We start from the raw sequence: 23,096 nt of genomic DNA, 5'->3' as shown, positions 1-23,096 counted from the left end.
TCTTTTCTAACAGACACATATATCTTGAAACAATAAGATTTTAATCAGCCTACATAATTTTTACTGATTAAAAATACATACACAAACTTTATTGGAAAGCTACACTACTTATAATTCTGAATGTCTTCTGAACCTTTAAGGCTTATGTTCATTTCTAAGAAAATTAGCTTTTAGTGAATACAGTGATGGGAGGCTAAGAATCTGGGAGACGGATACTGGAAGCGAGAACATTCAGCACCTCTCCTCAAATTTCCATTTTTCTTCTTAATGGATTGGAGTCCTTCTGCCTATGCTTCTACCACTCTTCACCTCACTCCTTTTGGGCCTCCTACTTTAAGAGCAGAAACTGATAACTTCATTATTTATAGGGTCATATTTATTAGTGAGCAAGGATACTGTTCGCTAAAACCAGAGGAAACCAGCCTCTCTTTCACTCTGCTCCCATGTAATAAACTGCTTTTTTCTCACTCTTATGCCCCTGAAATGGAGGCCCTAGATTTTAGTGGATTGATAAACTCTAATGCTAGACCTTACAGACTCTAATTTAGATGCTGTCATTTCTCTGTCTCAAATGCTTTCTGCCTTGAATGGTATCAATGCCGTGTTAAAAACCACAATTCTGAGATCTGGCCAGCTGTACTTCCTACAAAATCCCCCCATTTTTAGTAGCAAACAACTTGTATTTATTACTCTAAAGCTTGCTTATCTGCAAGTCCCACAGCAGCAGCCAAATCCTTGTGGGGCTCTGCTCTCCATGGGTGGAGTGGGAGGTAACCTTGAACTAATCCACGCATGTCTCCTCTCGTTTTCCAGAAAGGATTCTTATTTCTTAAGAAATCTGGTGTCTGTGGAGGTTGGGTTAAACACTAATTTCCAGTTTACGTTTAGGAGGAAGCTTCTTATGCTTTCTCAATTTAGTAAGCTGACATCAGGCTGTTTAACAATGGTTCGCCATCTGATAATATCTAGTCTCAGCATATTCTCTCCCAAACTGAAATTCCACCAGCATATATTAAGTGTCTACTACATGCAAAACACTGCACAGTTAGACCTACAGAGCTAAGACACAGAACGTAATGAAATAAGAATTTAATGTACATATTCTGTTCTATATGTAAATATTTTAATTATCACTAATATAGACTATAGTAATGTCATTTTCTCTTACCAGAAACTTAAATAAGAAAAACAAAACCTATATTAAGAAAAACACAAAACTTTACTAAGAAAAAAACAACTTTTTGTGGTAGTTTTAATTTTCAAGAGCTTTACAAAATAATTAATAAAATTCCTCTGGAAGAGTAAATGTGGAGGAAAAGCCATAACATTTTTGGAAAAAAAAAAAAAAAAGACTAAGGATGAACTTTGCCCAAGAGCAAGACACAATGTTTACTACAAAGAATAAAATACTATGTTCCTAGCCTGGAAGACTCAATATTATAAATATTGCAAAATTATACCTCGTTCCCAACTAATCTATAAATTCCATGTAATTCTAATTAAAAATATCAGTGGATAACATTCTCAATCCTTACATGTATTAGTATTAAGTTTCCCATAAAGAACTGACAAAAGGTTTGCCAAAATGATCATTTGAAGAGGAGGGTCCTGATCAGTATACTACCTAAAATTTCTTTCTGGTAGTACTTATTTAGGAAATTCCAAGGAAGAATATAAACTTAGCTCTTATAGAATAGATTTTTTTTCTAAAAAGTTACTTGGTAAGTCAAACTTCTCAGTACCTATTTTCCTATTAACTTCGTTTAGAAATTGGGGCTAACAAAATAAAAATCATACTTAAAATGATAATAAACCATTTAAAATTACTTTCTAAGGTAAAATTCCAGATAAAAATTTTAAATCATCATACATTACTTAGTTATTACGTGTATACAAACAAAATAACTTAGAGGCACAAAACAAGAACTATTAAAATTTGACTATTAGGTCATTGAGCTACTCTTACAGACGTAGTGCAGAGTTCCGGTTCAGAGTGTGAACTCTTCAGCCAGGCTGGCAGCTCTCCTACTGATTACGTGACCACAAGCAGGCTACTTACCCCTCTCTGCCTCTGTTCCTTCATCTGGAAAATGAGAACAGGAATAACCTACTTCTTAGGATTGTTATGAAGACTAAATGAATTTACACATTTAATGCTCTTAGAACAGTGTCTGACACACAGTAAGTGCTTATATAATTGTTAGTTAAATTCATTCCCCTTTGGGCTTCCCTGGTGGCGCAGTGGTTGAGAGTCTGCCTGCCGATGCAGGGGACACGAGTTCGTGCCCCGGTCCAGGAGAATCCCACATGCCGCGGAGCAGCTGGGCCCATGAGCCATGGCCGCTGGGCCTGCGCGTCCAGAGGCTGTGCTCCGCAACGGGAGAGGCCACAGCAGTGAGAGGCCCGCGTACCGCAAAAAAAAAATTCATTCCCCTTCAAATATGTTATGACCAAAACACTTTTTTTAATGGCACAGCCTTTCAGTGGTAGCTGCTAGCGTTTAGGAATGAAGGAGCTGGTCTGACTGGTGAGGAGCCAAAGAATATATTACAGGGGCTTCCCTGGTGGTGCAGTGGTTGGGAATCCATCTGCCAATGCAGGGGACATGGGTTCGAGCCCTGGTCTGGGAAGATCCCACATGCCGCGGAGCAACTAAGCCCATGCACCACAACTATTGAGCCCGCGTGCTGCAACTATTGAGGCCCGTGTACCTAGAGCCAATGATCCGCAACAAGAGAAGCCACTGCAATGAGAAGCCCGTGCACTGCAGGGAAGAGTGGCCCCCGCTCGCCACTAGAGAAAGTCTGTGTGCAGCAACGAAGGCCCAACACAGCCAAAAATAAAAATAAATTTAAAAAAAAACAATATATTACAGAGAGCAGGTCTACGGGCAATAGTAAACATCAAAAAAAAAAAAAACTGAGCACATGAAAATGCAAGGAGCTCTAAACTTCAGCTCACCAAGCATTAATGGTTAAATGCTTTATTTCACAGTACAGAGAACACTGGACTGGCTCCAGGAAACCTGGGATCTGGTCCTAGCTCAGCTCTCAAGCTTAGCTATTGTCACTTAACCTCTCTAGTACTAAGTTTCTTTGTCAAGAAAATGGAGTTGGACCGTTCACCACTCTAAAAGCTTTAAGATCTTGAAACAGCTTTTATTCACCAACAGTGTAAAGAGGTTGACTGGTACACTCAGGCCCACAACAACTGATTAGAGTAATCTTAAAAACCCTGTGAGTAAGAGCTCCAAATCCTTATTAATTTCTTGAGATAATTCAATTTTAAAATATTGTTCAAAGATAAGGCAGGATTACCACACATCCTAGATTTTCATAGCAGTTGCCTTCATGGGCCTTATGGTGTCACAATAAATTCCTGGCTTTCCCTATAATTTTTATACTACCAAAATACCACAGAAGTAAAATTTTCCATGATAGCCACAGGGAAGGAAACAACACTTAATCTTGCTCTCTTCATTATCAATGTTTCCAAAATATTATTTTTAAGAAACTCTTCAGTTATTAAAGAATTCTAGATAATTCCCCTTCCACAAGTATAGTAACACAAATCAAGTAGGAAATGCATTAACTACCCCAACTACTGCCAAATCTCTCTCGAACTACTTTTTAATGAAAGTATTTTAAATTTACCATTCTACTATTACAATGGTCACTTATGATAACTTCCTTTATAAAAATTAACTTAATTTTAGCCTTAAAGGGTTCCCAAGAAACAATTTTAGCAAACAACTCAGTGTGTCTTTGGTCCATTCCTGAAACATATTAGTTTGCAATTCCATTTTCAGTTTAGATAAAGTATAAAGTTATTTAGTCAGGCACAGATATAGTTACTGATTTTTTTTCCATTTTTCCATATTGTTATTCTATAACAACTAGGAGACTGAACATGTTTGTACAAATACCTCTTAAAATCCAGTTTGATGCCTTTATTGCTTTTTATAACTTCAGCCAGCCATTCCTGTAAAGTATTATCACTGTTTGTTTCAGGAGGATGAGCCATGATTGGCTGGCCATGCTCTGATCCATCACTTGGAAAAATGACATCAGCCTCTATCATATGAGCAGTACCTGTCCAAATAAAAGAACTTACATTAATGCTAATAAAATAGAGACTGTAGGAGATGGCACATTCAGTATCCTTTTGAGGAAGATAAAAGGAAGGAAAGAAAAGAAACTTTACTCAGTAAAGACTAAGTGCCAGGTACTATGTCAAGCCTTACATGTTGCACTTATTTGTTACATGTGAGCAAATAGGCAGTGAGGAGTTCAATACCTTTGCCTAGGTCACACTCAAGCTGTTGTCCTAATATTTAATTTCTTCCCAGTATATGGCAAAGTGAGAATACAAAGGGAGGCTTAATAAGTATTTGTTGACGCTTCTGAGAACAAAAATAGTACTTTTATCTTCTCACTCCTCAAATTAGAAACTACAGATGTTTATTGTTTATGTTTGAAATTGTATGTTATAGATTCAGTTCCTTGACCTAAAGCTTGGCTACTATTTAAAAGCACACATCCCTGGAATGGGTAAAGAGCTTCACCAGTCACTTGAGTGTGCTTAGCAGGCTCTGATAGACTAACTCCAAAGACGGCTGACAACAATTCCTCCCATATGTACGTGCCTCTCTCCTCATCTCTTTCTCCTCTCCTTGAGCCTGGGCTGGTTTTGTGACTTGCTTTGACCAGTGGAAGGTAGTGGAAGTAAAACTCTCAGTTCTAAGCCAAGCCCTTAAAAGGCCTGGCAGCTTCTGCTTTCATCCTCTTGAAAGCCGGCTACCATGTAAAGAAGTTCAGGTAAGACTACTGAAGACTCAGAAACCACATGGAGAGAGAGAAGCCTCATGGAAGAAAACTAAGACTTCCTGCCCAACAGACAGCATTAAGGTCTCTGACACGTGAGTGAGGCCATTTTAGAATTTCTAGGCCCAGCTGAGCTCCCAGCCAAATGCAGCAACATGAGTGCTCCCAATCTATACCACATGGAACAGAAGAACCACTAGCTGACCCACAAAACCATGAAAAATGATAAATCAATGTCATTTTAAGCCACAAAGTTTTGGGGGTAGTTTATTACACAGCAACAGAAAACAAACAGAAATAGCTACCTGGAAGTGGGGCCCTGCCATAACAAAAACCTGAAACCTGTGACACTGGTTTCGGGATCCAGCAGATTCTAGAAAGGCACTGTTAAAGCAAGTTAGAAGAGCAGTGAGGAAATTCTTTTCACGTAGTGGTGAAACTTTTGATAACGTTGGCACTTGTAGCAACTGGTGGAAGATAGATAAGCTTATTTTCCAATAAGCGTATGAAGAGATGCTCAACATCATTAACCTTCAGGGAAATGCAAATCTAAACTACAATGAGATACCAGTTCACAAGTACTAGGAAGACTATAATGAAAAAGACAGTAACAAACGTTGACAAGGACATGGGGAGATTAGAAACCTCATCCACTCTGTTGGTGGGAATGTAAGAAGGTGCAGCTGCTTCAGAAAAGCTTGCAGTTTCTCAAAAAAAGTTAAACAGAGTTATATTTGAGATGCAATAGGTCAAGCTTTTGTCTAATTGCATAAAAATTAAGCAAACATGACTTCTCAATAAAGTGGTACTTAGCACAATATATGTAGGCATTCCAACTTCTCTATCAATGCAGTTGTAAAGGAGCATATAGGCCTTGGAATTCCTTAACAGTAATAGTCCGTGTCTCCATTTATTAACTCCATTCATTTCCCATGAATAGAAAAAAAAAATCACTAAGTGGCAGTGACAAGGAGTCTCAGGTCCCATGTAAATTATGTTCCTGAAGGTCTCTTTTAAGAATAAGAATGGAGGGCCTCCCTGGTGGCGCAGTGGTTGAGAGTCCGCCTGCCGATGCAGGGGATACGGGTTCGTGCCCCGGTCTGGGAGGATCCCATATGCCGCGGAGCGGCTGGGCCCGTGAGCCATGGCCGCTGGGCCTGCGCATCCGGAGCCTGTGCTCCGCAACGGGAGAGGCCACAACAGTGAGAGGCCCGCATACCACAAAAAGAAAAAACAAAACAAAACAAAAAAAAAAGAATAAGAATGGAAGCTAAGCAGTAGGGGCAAGAGAGCACGGTGGCTTGAACTAGGATGATGACAACAGAGATGGACAGATGTAGACTAATTCAAAATATATTTTGGAATAGAATTATAATGTCTGGATAATAGAGCAGATGCAAGAAATAAAGAAAACAAAGAATAGATGATTCCCAGATTTCTGGCTTAAGAATACATGGGGAATTCCCTGGCATTCCAGTGGTTAGAACTTGGCACTTTCACTGCCGTGGGCCCTGGCCAAGGAACTAAGATCCTGCGAGATGCATTGTATGGTCAAAAACAAACAAACAAACAAACAAACAAAAGAATCTATGTGGATTATGCTGCCATTTACTGAGATAGCAAAGATCATAGGAAGTACAAGTTAGTAGACATAATTAAGAATTTCATTTTGAATAATTTAAATTTGTGATGCATGAGAACTCTCTAAGTGAAAACACCAAATAAGCAGTTGGATAGACTAATACAGAAGAGAGGGAGGCCTGGCCTGGAGACATGTTTGTGAGCTGTCCAGCTTCTCTCCCTATTCTCCCACCCTTGGTCCTTGGGTAGAAGCCTTTTGAAGGTCAGGGAATGCTTCTACTTTGGGAGACTGCCTGGTCACCATATTTCCCAACTCAGGGAGAGTCAGATGAGGAAGTCTGCACATCAAGATTATCACTCCAACCACAGGAGCCCCAGCTTGTGACAAGAGCCAGACAGTAGAAAACAGCTTTGTTTTTTCTGATTTTCTGCACAAGAAAATCCCAAATAGTTGCTACTCACACTCAAAACAAAACTCAAAGAAATATGTTTATAGAAATGAAGTTAAACTTATCTATCTTGCCTATACTGTTTACATGCTCTAATGCAGCAATTTATTATATTTTTTAATACATTTAGTTGATGACTATAGTCACACTTTTCCTAAATATGTTACAAAGCCTTTTTTAAAAAACTACATTTTTTATTCTCAAAAAGACTTGATGATTCCAATTTTTTAACCAGCGTTTCTTTTAATATATATTTTAAAAATCTACATGCAGAAATGTTATGACAAAAAAATTACATTATATGTAATAACTTTTTAAAACAATTTTGACTATTCTGAGGTCGGATGTGTTGACAATGCAACACCAAATGACACTCTTACATTGTTCTTCCTGTACTTTGTTTTTTTAAAACATAGACATTGTTGAAAATCCAGTATCACATGTTAATCAAAATAGAAACAGCTTCATTAATAACAGTTGTACTAAATTTAAATATTCTGGGAGAAATAAGATAAACCAATGAAATACATGTTTCCAGGAATCTGTTTTCTTTCCTTTGGACTAGAAAGAAATTGCAAGACTAGCCAGAGCTGAGAAAAGGCACTGGATGAAAAACATCCCCCAAACTATAAAACTTGGGGCTCTTGTTGCCTAAGAGAAGGTAAAGAGGATATTATCTGAAAAGTAACCTATAAAAAATTCCCAGATCAACACCAGACTTCCAGCAACTGGAAATGACTTCCATTAGTCATTTTTAAAACTTGGCTAAAAGTAAATGATCCATAGTTAATTAAATTATTTCTAGGTATGAGGCTTCTGCATTTACTATTACAAATTGTAAATTTTTAAGATTTTTTCCAAATTTTTAGTTGTTATATAGAAATAAAATTTATTTTCTGTTCTGATTTTGTACTGTCAAAAAAGACAGATTGTCTAAATTAACCTATGAATTATAATCATTTATCTGTAGAATCTTTTTGATTTACTATATATGCAACCATATTGTCTGTACGTAACAGTTGTATTATTCCTATCTTTTTTCCATTAAAAAAATTGATATATAATTCACATACTATAACATCATCCTTTTAAAGTGTACCATTCAGGGCTTCCCTGGTGGCTCAGTGGTTAAGAATCTGCCTGCCAATGCAGTGGACATGGGTTCGAGCCCTGGTCCGGGAAGACCCCACATGCCGTGAAGCAACTAAGCCCATGCGCCACAACTACTGAGCCTGCACTCTAGAGCCCGCGAGCCACAAGTACTGAAGCCCACGTGCTTAGAGCCCGTGATCCGCAACAAGAGAAGCCACCATAATGAGAAAGTCTGCAACTAGAGAAAGCTCATGCGCAGCAATTAAGACCCAACGCAGCCAAATAAATAAATAAACAAAGTGTACCATTCAATGGTTTGCAGAATATTCAGAAAGTTGTGCAACCATCACCACCACCACCTAATTCCAGAAAAAATTTGTCACCCCAGAAAGAAACGCTGTACCCATTAGCATTTACTCTCTAGTCCCTACTCCTATCAGCTCCAGGCAGCCACTAATCAACATCTTCCTGAAGCATTGCTTTTGCTAAAATTTATTTATTAAATAATCACTGTTTGGTTACTACGTGCTAGGCACTGTTTTAGGTATTAGGGATATTAGAAGACAAGGTTCTTCCCTTTGAGGAACAAAGAAAAGCAATTTAAAAGGGTATCTTTACAATAAAAGAAATACATATTTAGATACATTATCCAGATACATAACTAAGATGCAAAAAATGTGTAAATTTTACAATAAAACACAAAGTTACAAGGAATTCTTCCTGTTGGAACAGGGCACTTCAAGCTGTGCCCTACCCCTCTGGTGACATGCTTTCGTTCTCCTGAGCTGCTGAAGCCAACAGGGGTACTTCAGAGCAAAAGGCTAACTAAACTGCTTTAGTAATCATCTGATTACAGATGGAGTTAGTAAACCAAAAGGCTTGGTTTCTAGCCTAGGCATAGATATTGCCCAAGGCATTATAAATTAGTATTCAATGACTTCATTCAACAACTATTTATTGAGCTTCTCCTTAGTACACTGTGAAAGACACAAAAATATGTATGTACGACATACAACCTGATCTTAAAAATTTTACCTAAATCACTACAATATATAAGCAAATGTAATAACATATGAGAGTTTTAAATAAGGCATAGAAACGGTAAATCACTTCTGGAAAATGAGAAAATTCTTCCATTATGGAAACTTGTTCATTTTGTAAATAAAATGAGATCTTTTACAAAAATGTTTATGTTAGCCAAGAATTTACACTTGAATCATCTAAGTCTCTGGCACCTGCAAATATGACTAGATTTTTTTTTTAAAAAGAGTTGACTTCATCTATAATCTAATGTAAATACAAGTAACTAATGACTTACTTCTCAGTGCCTCATTCACTTGCACCTTGTGGTTAGCCGCATGATACCAGATGATCTGGGCGCCATCTTCTGTTGTGATCTGGTTATTTCTGAGAAAATATTCCAGTATGTTTTCACTCCAAGATCCTAAAATAACAGCATTTATATTAAAAAGAAGTTTTTATAGGGTAAATTTTTTTAATAAAAAAGGGCACAGCATATATTGATAGAGAAAAATAAAGTAATAAAACTAGGAAAATATAAGATTTTTAAAAATTAAGAACAAGTATTAAGATGTGGCAAGTATAAAAATATATATTTATATATAAATATGCTATTTATGATGTAAGTAATAATTAGTAAACATATAGGATAGTCTGAACCTCAGAACTGTGACGAAATATGTAGGAAGAAAAAAAAACTGGTAAGAAGCAGATATTTTAAAGCAGGAATTTTCACATGGTATCTTCTCCAATCCTGGCCCCATAAATAAGTAAAATGTATATAAAGCCAATGTTACGTTAAAAAACTTCTAAATTTTGTAGAACTTAATTGCCTTCTCCACCTGAGGCTCCATTCTATATTTATATTAACCATTTAGAATCTTAAATTACACACTTAAGCATATTCACCTTCAAATTATAAATGTCAACAACACTTACATGAGTGACTAAGTAAATCCTGAGTTAGTATTTATAGATTTATCTAGCATGTACAAATATACGTAATTCCTATAACTATCGACTAGTTTTTGGCAGACCAGATTTTTTTCTTAATTAGGCATTAAAATGTGTGAGTTAACCAAGACTAAAATACTTGAATCAGTTCTACTCCATATCATGCCATATCGCAATATAAGAAGGATAAAAGACTGAAAAACAGTGAAAGAGGTATCTATAATCTTACCTCGCCAATTCTTGTTCATTGGTTTAAACATTTAAGTGGCTACCAAATGGCTGCAAATTCCCTATGCATGAGATTATGTCTTCCGTTTAATTATTTGTTTATTAATTCCACCTAACAACAGTTAAGAACCTAAAAATGGCCATCATAAACTGATGATAAGACATTGAGAGAAAGTAAAATTTGATAAGAGAATGGAGGGGCATATAAAAATAACTTCTAAGTAACATGCATGGAACTCAGTAACCACTCTGCATATTGGGCTACAGAATAAAGAAACTAAACAGTTAGCTGTAGCATCCACTATCCAAGCAGTCTCCTATACAAAACACATGCCCCTTTTTAGCATAGGCAAGAGAGTCACAGACCTTTCAGATTCAGATGAAAATACATGGGCATCATTTTTTTAAATGTTTAACTTAGGCATCTTAAAAAGGTACAGTAACTACTGGCTAAAACAGAAATGTCCAACAATGGGAAAAATTAAATCACAGTATATCCTCATGATAAAATATGTAATTGATGTGGCTGTTAAAAATGAAGTTTTTGAGATATGCCAAAAATCTCACAGAAATGGTAATCATGCATGTTACCATAAAAAAACTAAATGTTAGTTAATAGTGCATGCTAGATGTATCCTTGACACCTTCCAACTAAACACACTGAATTCAAAATTTTTATAAGGGTAACTTGCAGATTAATAATAAAATACCATGATTCCAGAAATTAAAAACATTTGAAGCAAAAAGTTCTCCTTGCCCAGTTAATGGGTGAAACTGTACCTTACACTTAGCCACAACTGTATATATCTTTCCATATACACAGAATTTCAGACTCTACTTACCTATAATCTAGGGTATTATCACTATTTTAAGTAAACTGTTATTCTGAAAATAGGGCCAGGAGAAAGGCAAAATTACTTGTAATTTTTAAAAATTAAGACTTTTGGGCTTCCCTCGTGGCGCAGTGGTTGAGAATCTGCCTGCCAATGCAGGGGACACGGGTTCGAGCCCTGGTCTGGGAAGATCCCACATGCCGTGGAGCAACTGGGCCCGTGAGCCACAATTACTGAGCCTGCGCATCTGGAGCCTGTGCTCCGCAACAAGAGAGGCCGCGATAGTGAGAGGCCCGCACACCGTGATGAAGAGTGGCCCCTGCTTGCCACAACTAGAGAAAGCCCTCGCACAGAAACAAAGACCCAACACAGCCGTAAATAAATAAATAAATAAATTGAAAAAAAAAAATTAAGACTTTTAGTGGGAGCAGTTTCAGGTTTATAGAAAAAACTGAGCAAAAAGTAGAGAGTTCCTATACGTGACCTCCCCTAATTTTTACATCTTTCTGTGGTGATGAAATTGCTCTGAAATTGATTGTGGTGATGGTTACACAACTCTGAATATACTAAAAACCAATGAATTCTATGCCTTAAATGAGTGAATTGTATGGTATACAAATTATATCTTGATAAAGATTTTTTTTAAGTTTTAAAAAAAGAAAATGTAAAAAAAAAAGAAAAAAAGGAAAAATACATCTACCCTTTGACCCAGAAATTCCACTTTCATAAACTTATCCCATTGACAGATATGCTTGTAATATGTAGGAAATGACACATTTGATATAAGGATATTTATTGCAGCATTGTTTGTAACAGCAAAAGAGTGAAAATAACCTAAATATTCAGCAACAGTGAATTCACTAAACAAATTATGGTATATCCATGCAATGGAACACAATGCAGCCATTAGTAAGAATGAGGCAGATCCATATGTGTAATATAGAATAATCTCAAAGATATGTTAAGCGAGAAAAAAGCAAGGTGGAGAACAATATGTATAGGTACTGCAGTAGGAAGAATAATGATCCCCCCACCCCACCCCCACCCCCCGCTCCACGATGTCTATATCCTAATCTGTGAACTGTGAATACGTTGTTACACAGCAAGGGCGAATTAAAGTTACATGTGCAATTAAAGTTGCTAATCAGTTGACTCTGAGCTTGGATTATCCAAGTGAGCCTAATTTAATCACATTAAGCATCTTATAAGATCCTTGTAAGTGAAAGGGAAGGCAGGAGAGTTAGTGTTGGTGTGATGCAATGTGAGAAAGACTTGACCAGCAACTGCTGGCTTTGAAAATGGAGAATGAGACCATGAGCCAAGGAATTCAAGCAGTCTCTAGAGGATAGTAAAAGGCAAGGACACTGATTCTCCCCTAGAGCCTCTAGAAGGAATGCAGCCATGCTGACACTGATTTTTAGCTGAGACCCATTTCAGACTTCTGGCCGCCTGAATTATAAGATAATAAATTTGTGTTGTTCTAAGCCACTAAAAACTAATGCTCTAAAAAACTAGTTTGTATGTTAAAAAAAAAAGTGGGAGAAGAACAAAAATGAGAACACAGTATATGGTAGCATGTATACTACAATCTTAACTATATGTATCTTTTTTTGGCCATGTCACATGGCTTATGGGATCTTAGTTCCCCCACCAGGGATCAAACCCAGGCTTCCTGCAGGGGAAGTGCAGAGTCCTAATCATTGGACCACCAGGGAATTCCCTATATTTTCTTAAAAGTCAGGACTGTCAGAAAATATACCAAAAAGTTAACTATCTCTGAATATGGGCACTATGTAAATTGTTTTCCTATTTCAATATACTTTACTGTATAAATGTTCTATAATGAGCATGTATTATGTTTACAATCAGGAAAAATTTTAAACTGAAAAAAGAATGTATTACCAAAACTGTCTGATGTGACTATGTATGTTTATGTAAAAGATACTGTAACCTTCTGGAGTAGAACTGCCTGGCTTAAAACACCTCTAACTGTTTTGCACAGCAAAGGAAACCATAAAAAAAAGTGAAAAGACAACCCACGGAATGGGAGAAAATACTTGCAAATGATGCGACTAACAAGGGGTTAATATCCAAAATATACAAAAAGCTCATACAACTCAACAACAAAAAATGAACAACCCAATCAAAAAATGGGCAGAAGACCTTAATAGACATTTCTCCAAAGAAGACATACAGATTGCCAATACTCACATGAAAAGATGCTCAATGTTACTAATTATTAGAGAAATGCAAATCAAAACTACAATGAGGTACCATCTCACACCAGTCAGAATGGCCATCATTAAAAGTCTACAAATAACAAGTGCTGGAGAGGGTATAGAGAAAAGGGAACCCTCTTACACTGTTGGTGGGAATATAAGTTGGTGCAGCAGTATGGAGGTTCCTCAGAAAACTAAGAACAGAATTACTACATGATCCTGCAATCCCACTCCTGGGCATATACCCAGACAAAACTATAACTCAAAAAGATACATGCACCCCTATGTTCATAGTAGCACTATTTACAATAGCCAAGACATGGAAACAACCTAAATGTCCATTGACAGATGAATGGATAAAGAAGATGTGGTACATGTATACAATGGAATACTACTCAGCCATAAAAAAAGAATGAAATAGGGCTTCCCTGGTGGCGCAGTGGTTAAGAATCTGCCTGCCAATGCACGGGACATGGGTTCGAGCCCTGGTCCGGGAAGATCCCACATGCCGTGGAGCAACTAAGCCCGTGTTCCACAACTACTGAGCCTGTGCTCTAGAGACTGTGAGCCACAACTACTGAGCCCTTGTACCACAACTACTGAAGCCTGTGCGCCTGGAGCCCGTGCTCCGCAGCAGGAGAACCCACTGCACTGAGAAGCCCGTGCACCGCAACAAAGAGTGACCCCTGCTGGCCGCAACTAGAGAAAGCCTGTGTGCAGCAGCAAAGACCAACGCAGCCAAAAATAAAATAAATTAATTTTTTTAAAAAAGAATGAAATAATGCCGTTTGCAGCAACATGGATGCAACTAGAGATTATCACACTAAATGAAGTAAGTCAGAAAGAGAAAGGCAAATACCATATGACATCACTTATACATGGAATCTAAAATATAGCACAAATGAACCTATCTACAAAACAGAAACAGACTCAGACATAGAGATCAGACTTGTGGTTGCCAAGGGGGAGGGGGGAGGGAGAGGGATGGACTGGGAGTTTGGGGTTGGTAGATGCAAACTATTACATTTAGAATGGATAAACAAGGTCCTACTGTATAGCACAGGGAACTATATGCAATCTCCTGGGATAAACCATAATGGAAAAGAATATAAAAAAAGAATGTATATATGTGTATAAATGAGTCACTTTGCTGTACAGCAAAGATTGGCACAACACTGTAATCAACTATACTTCAATTTTAAAAAAGTGGAAAAAAAGAAACCCACCTCTAGCTCTGGGGTCAAACAACAGAGACACACTAATTACCAGCTTCTAAAGGCTACATAAAAAAAAAGCTGGAATAATGCTTGGACACATCACTTTGTCTACATTTCCTATCCTCACCCAATTGCCAAAGAGGAATAGGACTGCTCAAACTATTCCTCATTTCACCTGCTGAAATTATGGGTCAGGTAAATGTCACATTCCTTTCATTTCAACCAAGATCTCAAAAAGTAATACTCCTCCCTCCTCACCACTCCTTTTCAACATTATACTGGAAGTACCAGCTAATGCACTAAGACAACAAAAAGAAATAAAAGGTGTACATACTGGGAAGAAGAAATGAAACAGCTTTGTTCACAAAGATATGGTTGTCTATGCAGAGAATCCAAAAGAATCAACACAAAAACTCCTGGAATTGGGCTTCCCTGGTGGTGCAGTGGTTGAGAGTCTGCCTGCCAATGCAGGGGACACAGGTTCGTTCCCTGGTCCGGGAAGATCCCACATGCCGCGGAGCGGCTAGGCTAGGCCCGTGAGCCATGGCCGCTGAGCCTGTGCATCCGGAGCCTGTGCTCAGCAACAGGAGAGGCCACGACAGTAAGAGGCCGGTGTACCGCAAAAAAAACCTCCTGGAATTAACAAGTGATTATAGCAAGGTTGAAGGATTCAAGTTTAATACACAAGAGTCAATTGTTTTCCTATTTACCAGCAATGAACGTGGAATTTGAAATGAAAACACAATACCATTTACATTAAACCCACAAAACCAAAATACTTAGGTATAAACCTAACAAAATATGTACAAGATCAACATGAGGACAACTACTCTGATGAATGAAATCAAAGAAGAACTAAATAAATGGAGAGATAGTCCATGTTCATGGATAGGAAGACTCAATATTGTCAAGATGTTAGTTCTTCCCAACTTGATCTATAGATTCAAGCAATTCCAATCAAAATCCCACCAAGTTAATTTGTGGATATTGACTAACTGATTCTAAAGTGTATGTGGAGGGCAAAAAACCCAGAATAGTCAACATAATATTGAAGGAGAAGAATGAAGTGATGACTCTATCCAACATCAAAACTTACTATAAAGCTACAGTAATTAAGATAGTGTGGTTTTGGTGAAAGAATAGACAAATAGATCAATGGAACAGAACAGAGAGTCCCAAAATAGACCCACATAAATAGAGTTAACTGATCTTTGATGAAGGAACAAAGGCAATACAATGGAACAAAGACAGCTTTTTCAACAAATGGTGCTGGAACAACTGAACGTTCACATGCAGAAAAGGAATCTAGACATAGACGTCATACCTTCACAAAAATTAACTCAATATGGATCATAAACCTAAGTGTAAAATACAAAACGATAAAACTCCTAGAAGATAATATAGGAGAAAATCTACATGACCTTCGTAGATTTTTTTATCTACGGTCACGTCACAGCAATGACCTTTTAGATACAACACCAAAGGCACCATCCATGAAAGAAATAATGGATAAGCTGGACTTCATTAACATGAAAAACTTCTGCTCTGCAAAAGGTAACATCAAGAGAATGAAAAGGCAAGCCACAGACTGGGAGAAAATATTTGCAAAAGACACATATGATAAAGGACTATTATCCTAAGTATATAAAGAACTCTTAAAACTCAACAATAAGAAAACAACCCCATTAAAAAACGGACCAAAGACCTTAACAGACACCTTACCGAAGAAGATAGACGGATGGCAAGTATATGAAAAGGTGCTCCACATCCATGTCATCAGAGAAACACATTAAAACAACAGGGAATAACTACACACCTATTAAAATGGCCAAAATCCGGAACAGTGATATATCAACTGCTGGTGAGGATGTGGAGTAACAGGAATTCTCATTCATTGTGGGTGGGAATGCAAAATGGTACGGCCACTTTAAAAGAGAGCTTGGCAGTTCCTTACAAAATTAAACATACTCCTACCATACAATCCGGCAATCATACACCTTGATATTTACTCAAAGGAGTTGAAAACTTATGTCCATACAAAAACCTGCACACTTATGTTTACAGCAGCTTTATTTATAATTGTTGAAACTTGTAAGCAACCAAGATATCCTTCAGTAGGTGAATGGATAAACCGTGGTACACCAAGACAACAGAATATTATTGCTCTCTAAAAAGGAATGAGCTCTCAAGCCATGAAAAGACCCGTGTCTTTCCCCGGAAAGCTTAAACGCATATTACTAAGTGAAAAAAAGCCAATGTGAAAAGGCTACATACTGTGTAATTCCAACTACATGACATTCTGGAAAAGACAAAACTATGGAGACAGTAAAAAGATCAGTGGTTGTCAGGGGTTGGGGGGAGGAGGATAAGTCGGTAGAGCACAAAGGATTTTTAGGATGGTGGAACTATTTTGTATGATACCCTACCATGGAACGTGTCATTCATTATACATTTGTTTAAACCCACAGACCGTACACCACCAAGAGTGAACCCTAATGTAAAGTATGGACTTTGGGTAATTACGATGCATCAGTGTAGGCTCACAATTGTAACAAAAGTACCACTCTGGTGGCGGAGGCTGATGTGGGGAAGTTATGCGTATGTCAGGTAGGGGTATATGGAGAATCACCGTGTCTTCCGCTCAATATTCCCAGGAACCTAAAACTGATCTTAAAACAAACAAACAAACAAAGCTCCTTTACAAAATGTCAGAATATTCTTGCCATTCTTTGCCACCCCAAAAGCTTTTCTTTACCGCCCACGCCGGGAACCAAGGCTCTCGGCCGCTTGATTCTGGGAGAACGTAGAGAACGCGGACCACGAGATCCAGAAAAGGAAGGAGTGCCGCCAGAGGAGTCTCTCAAAGGGCCCCCAACCACGGCAGCGGGCCGGAGAAAACGTCCACTGCAAGCCCACTGTGTGGAGCACCTTCCCAGACCCGGAGACTCGGGAGCCCCGCTTACCAGGGGCCCCGGCAGTCGCTGTCATGGTGACCGTGGTCCTCAGTCTGCGCAGGCGCTGAGCGGTGGGTGCCGCCGAAGACCCGCCACAGATGGCGAGAAAACCCGACTCTACAGAGAAGAGACCTTGCCGTGGCCTCCGACGGCCGCCTAGGAGGAGCTTCCGAAGCGGAGGCGGAAGGGGCCGAGGAGCGGTGCGCACGCGCAGAGGCGGCGGCTCGAGTTTCGCCAGCCCGCGGTCTTCCCGGATGGTTTTCGCGTCCTAGTGTCGCGCGCGTTGCTCCTTTGAAAGGTAGTCAGGAAATGAGTAGTAATAAAGAACGCGGCGTCAGGGAAGACAGAAGCTGGGTTGAGACGCCAAGTTGCTGCTGTGGGGTACGAATTTCCAAATTGGATATATTTTCTCTTTTTAATTTTAGTAGCATCCTAAAAAATGACATGAAATCCTATCTCCATAAAAATGAGCGTTTCTGCATAAGGAGACTGAAGTGATAAGTTGGAAGTTTTCTGTTCCCTTCTTGACTTCTCTACCGGTTTTCACTCAGAAACACTCCTAGCAGCTGGATTCTCCCACCCACTGCCTTCTTTGCCCTCCTTAACTCCTTTCCACAGCCAAGCTGGGACTGGAAAAAGCGCCAGTGGAGTCAGACTGACGTGAATTAGCAATGCAGCACTGCCATATTCTGGTTCTGTAACTCTAATACCACTCAATCCGTCAGTTGTAAAATTAGGATAACAATACATCACCTCACACACAGCACAAATGGTAGCCCTTCTCGCCCAACTCTTCATATTTTAATATACGTAAGTCTTTCCAGACGAGTTGTAATTATTTCAATATGTCTTCAATAAGGCTTCCGTATGCTCTGGATTTTCTCAAGCTCAATCGAAAAGATTTCTTGAGTTTCAGAAAACACTAAATTTTAATGACTTCATTGACCTTAAAAAAAATCTTTCTTGAGATATACAATTGATTGGCTTGAATTTGATCTGCATTTCCTAATGATACAAAATGTTATACATTTAAAGGGTACAATTCAGTGTAGTCACAGAATTGTGCAACCAGCACATCATCAATTTTAGAACATTTTCATCATCCAAAGCAGTCACTCCCCTTTCTCCCCAACCGTAAGGAACCATTAATCCACTTTCTGTCTCTATGGATTTGCCCATTCTCGACATTTCATTTAAATGGGATCATACAGTATACAGTGTTTTATGACTGGCTTCTTTCACTTAGCATAACGTTTGCAAGGTTCATATTGTAGCATGTATCAGTACTTTGTTAAATTTTTTTGTGGCCAAATTTCCATTATTTGCATATACATTTGTCTATTCATCAATTAATGGATGGACTGTTGCATTGTTTCCATTTTTTGGCAACTAATGAATTTTGGCTGCTATAAACATTATTGTACAAATTCTGTGTGGAATTATGCAGATGCATTTCTCTTGGGTATATACATAGGAGTGGAATTGCTGGTTCATATGGTAACTCTATGTTTAACTTTTTGAGGAAGTGCCAGTTTTGCAAAGCAGCTACATACAACATTTTACATTCCCACCAGCAGTGCATGAGGGTTCCAATTTCTCCACATCCTCACCAATACTTGTTATTATCTGTTTATAGTCATCCAAATGGATACGAAGCAACATCTCATTGTGGTCGTTATTTGTATATCGCTAGTGACTAATAATGTTGAACATATTTTCAAGTGCTTATTGGCTTTTTATATATTTTCTTTGGAGAGTGTCTATTCAAATTATTTGCACATTTTTAAAATTAGGTTACTTGTGGAGGTTTTGTTGAATTGTAAAAATTCTTTATAAAGTCTGACTACAAGTCCCTTAACAGATATATGATTTACAAATATTTTCTTCCATTTTGCAGGTTGTCTTTTCACATTCTAGATCATATCAGTTGCAGTACAAAAGTTTTTATGGCCTATTGATAACCGTATTCGGTCAATATTTTCATAGATTTTACAGTAACTGGCTCAATTAAAATTACTCTTCACTGTCCATTTTTTAGAACTACATAGTGGAATATGTGGCATGAGATAATGATGTCTAAGATTTGCTTGAAAATACTCCAGCAAAGAAATAAAGAGATAGATGAAGCAAAAGTGGAAAATCTTGATAATTGTTGAATCTGAGGATTGTTATAGGTAGGGTATATGGAGTTTCATCATACCATTTTCTCTACTTTTGAGTGTTTGGAAAATTTTATAGCAAATATATGTCTAATTACTTTTAATCTTTTTGCACAAAGGAAGGGTTTCATGTGTTAAGGGTATATGGTACACTGAAGAAAGAAGATGTACAGAGCCTTATGAAGATCAGAATGTGAAAAATGGGCATTGACCTGATAGTTTGGAGCTGCTTTTGATGACATATTTAAAGAGGAATTAATGGTATAATATTAGTTCTGATTAACCCAATCTGGGTAGAGGTGGTGAGATTATGTGTATTACAGGAATGGAATAAGATGAGGTCATCTGTGGGTGACCTTTGATTCAGTAGATACAATTCACTCTTGAATAAGAGTGTAGCTAGCCTTAGAATTTACTTTCCACTTAGCACTTATATATATTAAATGTATATATTTTATAGTTTTCTGGCTTCTATTTTGTTATTGACAAGTTTTCTGCTAGCCCAGTTGCAAATTCTCCTAACTATAAAGCAGTCAATTTTTACTCTCTGGTTGCCTCAAATTTCTTTTTAAATATGCCTACATTGATAGCTTCCACTTACTTTGATTCCTGTCCTGGATTTATTCTGCAGTTCAGCAGACAAAATATGTTTAAATGTCATCTGCCAAATTGGGAGTCTCTGCACTGGATTCCTACTTCCACATAATTTAATGATAAAACCAGGGATCCTACTAACTCCCTAAATTGTGATTAAAAACAAACAAAAAACTAATTTAATTCAATTTATTTATTTATTTATTTATTATTTTTTTCCGGTACGCGGGCCCTCTCACTGTTGTGGCCTCTCCCGTTGCGGAGCACAGGCTCCGGACGCGCAGGCTCAGCGCCCAGCCGCTCTGCGGCATGTGGGATCTTCCCGGACCGGGGCACGAGCCCGTGTCCTCTGCATCGGCAGGCGGCCTCTCAACCACTGCGCCACCAGGGAAGCCCCTAATTCAATGAATTTTAAATGGCCCTCAGGCTTGAAGTTAAAGGGTTTTTGAGGATTGAGAATTTAATTACTTTATATCTTGGTTCCTTTAGCTGCTTAAATATTTTCTTTTTTAAGTTAACAAATCTGTCAGGCATTATTGCCACTCATCCAATTAGCTGTGTTTACTTACAGGGTTGAGTGAATCATGAAAACCCAGACTCATGGGATTTTGGAAGTTTTCAGCTAGCTCCTATGACACAAATATTAGACTTTTTAATATTGTCCCATATGTCCTCGAAGCTCTCCATTTTTTTCCACTTTTTTTTTCATTGTTATTCAGACTGGATAGTTTCTACTCATGTATCTTCAAATTCACTGACTCTTCCATCCATTATCTCCAGTAATTTTTTTATTGTATTCTTCAGTTCTAAAATTTCCATTTGGTTCTTTTTATAGCTTTGATTTCTTTGGTGAAGACTTCTATCTTTCCATTCATTTCAATAATGTTTACCTTTGCTTTGTAGAACCTCATTAGAATAATTTTTTGTCTTTTTCTGATAATTCCAACACTTGGGTTACCTCAGAATTGGTTTTTGTTCATTGTCTTTCCCCTTGAGAGTTACTTAGATTTCCCTAGTGTTTTGCATCTTGAATAATTTTCGATTATTTCCTGGATATTTTGAATATTATGAAATTCTCAGTCCTGTTTAAATCTTCAGAAGAGTGTTTTTGTTTTGTCTTGTTTTAGCTGGCAGTCAATCCAGTTAGTTCACACCACACATCCTGGCCTGCTTTCTGTGGGCTATTGTTCCAAAAATTTAGTTCTCAGTGACTTTGCACTACCATTCTAATCTGCCCAAATTGTGCACCACCCAGTGGCTAGTCTGAAACCTGGATAGTGAGCTATACTGTAGGTCAGTTTTCAAAACCTTTGATTGGCTGCTTCTGGTCAATTTCACACATGCACAGTGTGGAGGTGATCTCAGAATTTTATATACAAATTTAGAGTTTCCCTTTTTTCAATTCCCTCCTATCAATGATCTTCCCCACACTCTCTGGTTCTAAGATCACCCCTTCTTGGTGTTCTGGCTAGAAGGCAGAGCTTTAGCTTCCCCACAACATTGCTAGTGTTCTGCCCTGCACTGACTGCCACCATTGCACAGTGGGTGGGTGGGGGGTGCTGCCTTTTTGCTGTCTCTAGATTAGGTAGGGCAGGAAAAGTCCACATTGCCCCATAGGGTTTACACATGGTAGGGAGGGAGGGGTGCTGCTGTTTTTTCTGCAGCTCTCCTGGAATAAAGTAAGTAAATTCAAAAGGATTCTGTCTCATAGTCCCCCAACCCCCTTCTCTGTCCTCTGACTAGAGAGGGCAGACTGTTCCTTGGACTCTGTGCCAGCTGGCAGTTCCTATTTTAAAGTGCCTATGTGTAGATTCCTTTTTATTTATTCTGTTTGGAATTTGTTTAACTTCTTGAATCTGTAGAGTCATGTATTTCATCAATTTTTAAAAGTCTACATGATATCTAAAAATATTTGTTCTGTTCTACCCTCCCCTCTCCTTCTGCAGCTAATTAAGCAGATGTTGGGAATTCTCACTGTATCCTCTATATGTCTCCTGTTTCTTCCATCTTTCCATCTTTTTGTTTCTCCATGCTGCATTCTGGATAATTTCTCCTGATTTATATTCCAGTTTATAAATCCTTCCAATTGGTTATATTCTGTTCTGCCTTTAAACCTAATTACTGAGTTTTAAAGTTCAGTTTTTATATATTCTTGCAACATTTGTATTTAGTTACTTCCCAAATTAGTTCCATCACTTTTTAGTTTCCAATTCTCTACAGGTATTTGACACTTGACTTTATTTCTTTAAACACAGAAAGCATAAATGTAATACCTAAGACTATATGAATTTAACTGTTTCTACTAATTCTTGCCTCTGGAATCTAGTTTCCTTAAGTGCCTGTTCTTTTTGTTTGTTTTGGTTTGTGTGTGGGGGGGGACCACCTTAAAGCAAGTTAAATGCTTAAGAGTCTTTGGGTGATGTAGGCAATTCTAAACTTGGCTACAATTTTACATAATTTATATTTCTGATTCATCCTCATCTAAAGGCCGAAACCCTTTGAGGGAGTCTCAGCCTACTGTGGGGAAGTTCTTCTGTTAGATTCACAATTCCTGTTAGATTCACCATCTTGTGTGGGCCTTGAACTTTGATATCTGTCCCCCTTACCCCATTAGGCTGTCATATTAGGGCCCCATGCTCACTTCTCTTTTTCTCTTTACTTTTGGACTGGGTGTTCCATACTGTCTTAAAAATCTCTGATGTTTTAAGATGCTTTTTGTATTTTAATCAGCTTTGGTTGTTTTTATCAATGGCATAGCTCTAAATATCCTAACATGCCATTTCCAGAAACAGGAAGTTTCCCACAAGTGCATCTTTGTTCCTACATGGCCAAACCCTACTCTTTCTCTTGGTATTCTCTGCATTTAGCACATACTACTTGTGGAATGGAATCCATAAATGTTGATAAGAACTATGCTTAATTTTTTCAGAGCAATTAATTTTTTTTTTTTTAGAAATTTGTACTTATAGCTGC

The 23,096-nt window shown here is 38.0% G+C and overlaps 1 protein-coding gene across 2 annotated transcripts in view; it reads right to left on the bottom strand.

The window, feature by feature from the left end:
- Positions 1-17,525, bottom strand: part of FAM151B (family with sequence similarity 151 member B) — a 33,797-nt gene extending 16,272 nt beyond the window's left edge. For both annotated transcript variants that reach the window (XR_009531456.1, XM_060093098.1), the window contains exons 1-3: positions 17,380-17,525; positions 9,264-9,389; positions 3,926-4,091 (exon numbers count right to left, since the gene is read on the bottom strand). Coding sequence is in view for 1 of the 2 variants with exons in the window: in XM_060093098.1 (XP_059949081.1) it covers positions 3,926-4,091; positions 9,264-9,389; positions 17,380-17,404 (317 nt within the window). In the remaining variant the exon portion in view is untranslated. The remainder of the gene's footprint in view (positions 1-3,925; positions 4,092-9,263; positions 9,390-17,379) is intronic.
- Between the last annotated feature and the right edge of the window lie 5,571 nt (positions 17,526-23,096).

Source organism: Mesoplodon densirostris, chromosome 3, assembly GCF_025265405.1.
Source record: "Mesoplodon densirostris isolate mMesDen1 chromosome 3, mMesDen1 primary haplotype, whole genome shotgun sequence".
Classification (NCBI taxonomy): Eukaryota; Metazoa; Chordata; class Mammalia; order Artiodactyla; family Ziphiidae; genus Mesoplodon; species Mesoplodon densirostris.
Note: the sequence above shows the minus strand (reverse complement) of the source record. Positions and strands in the feature narration are given on the sequence as shown.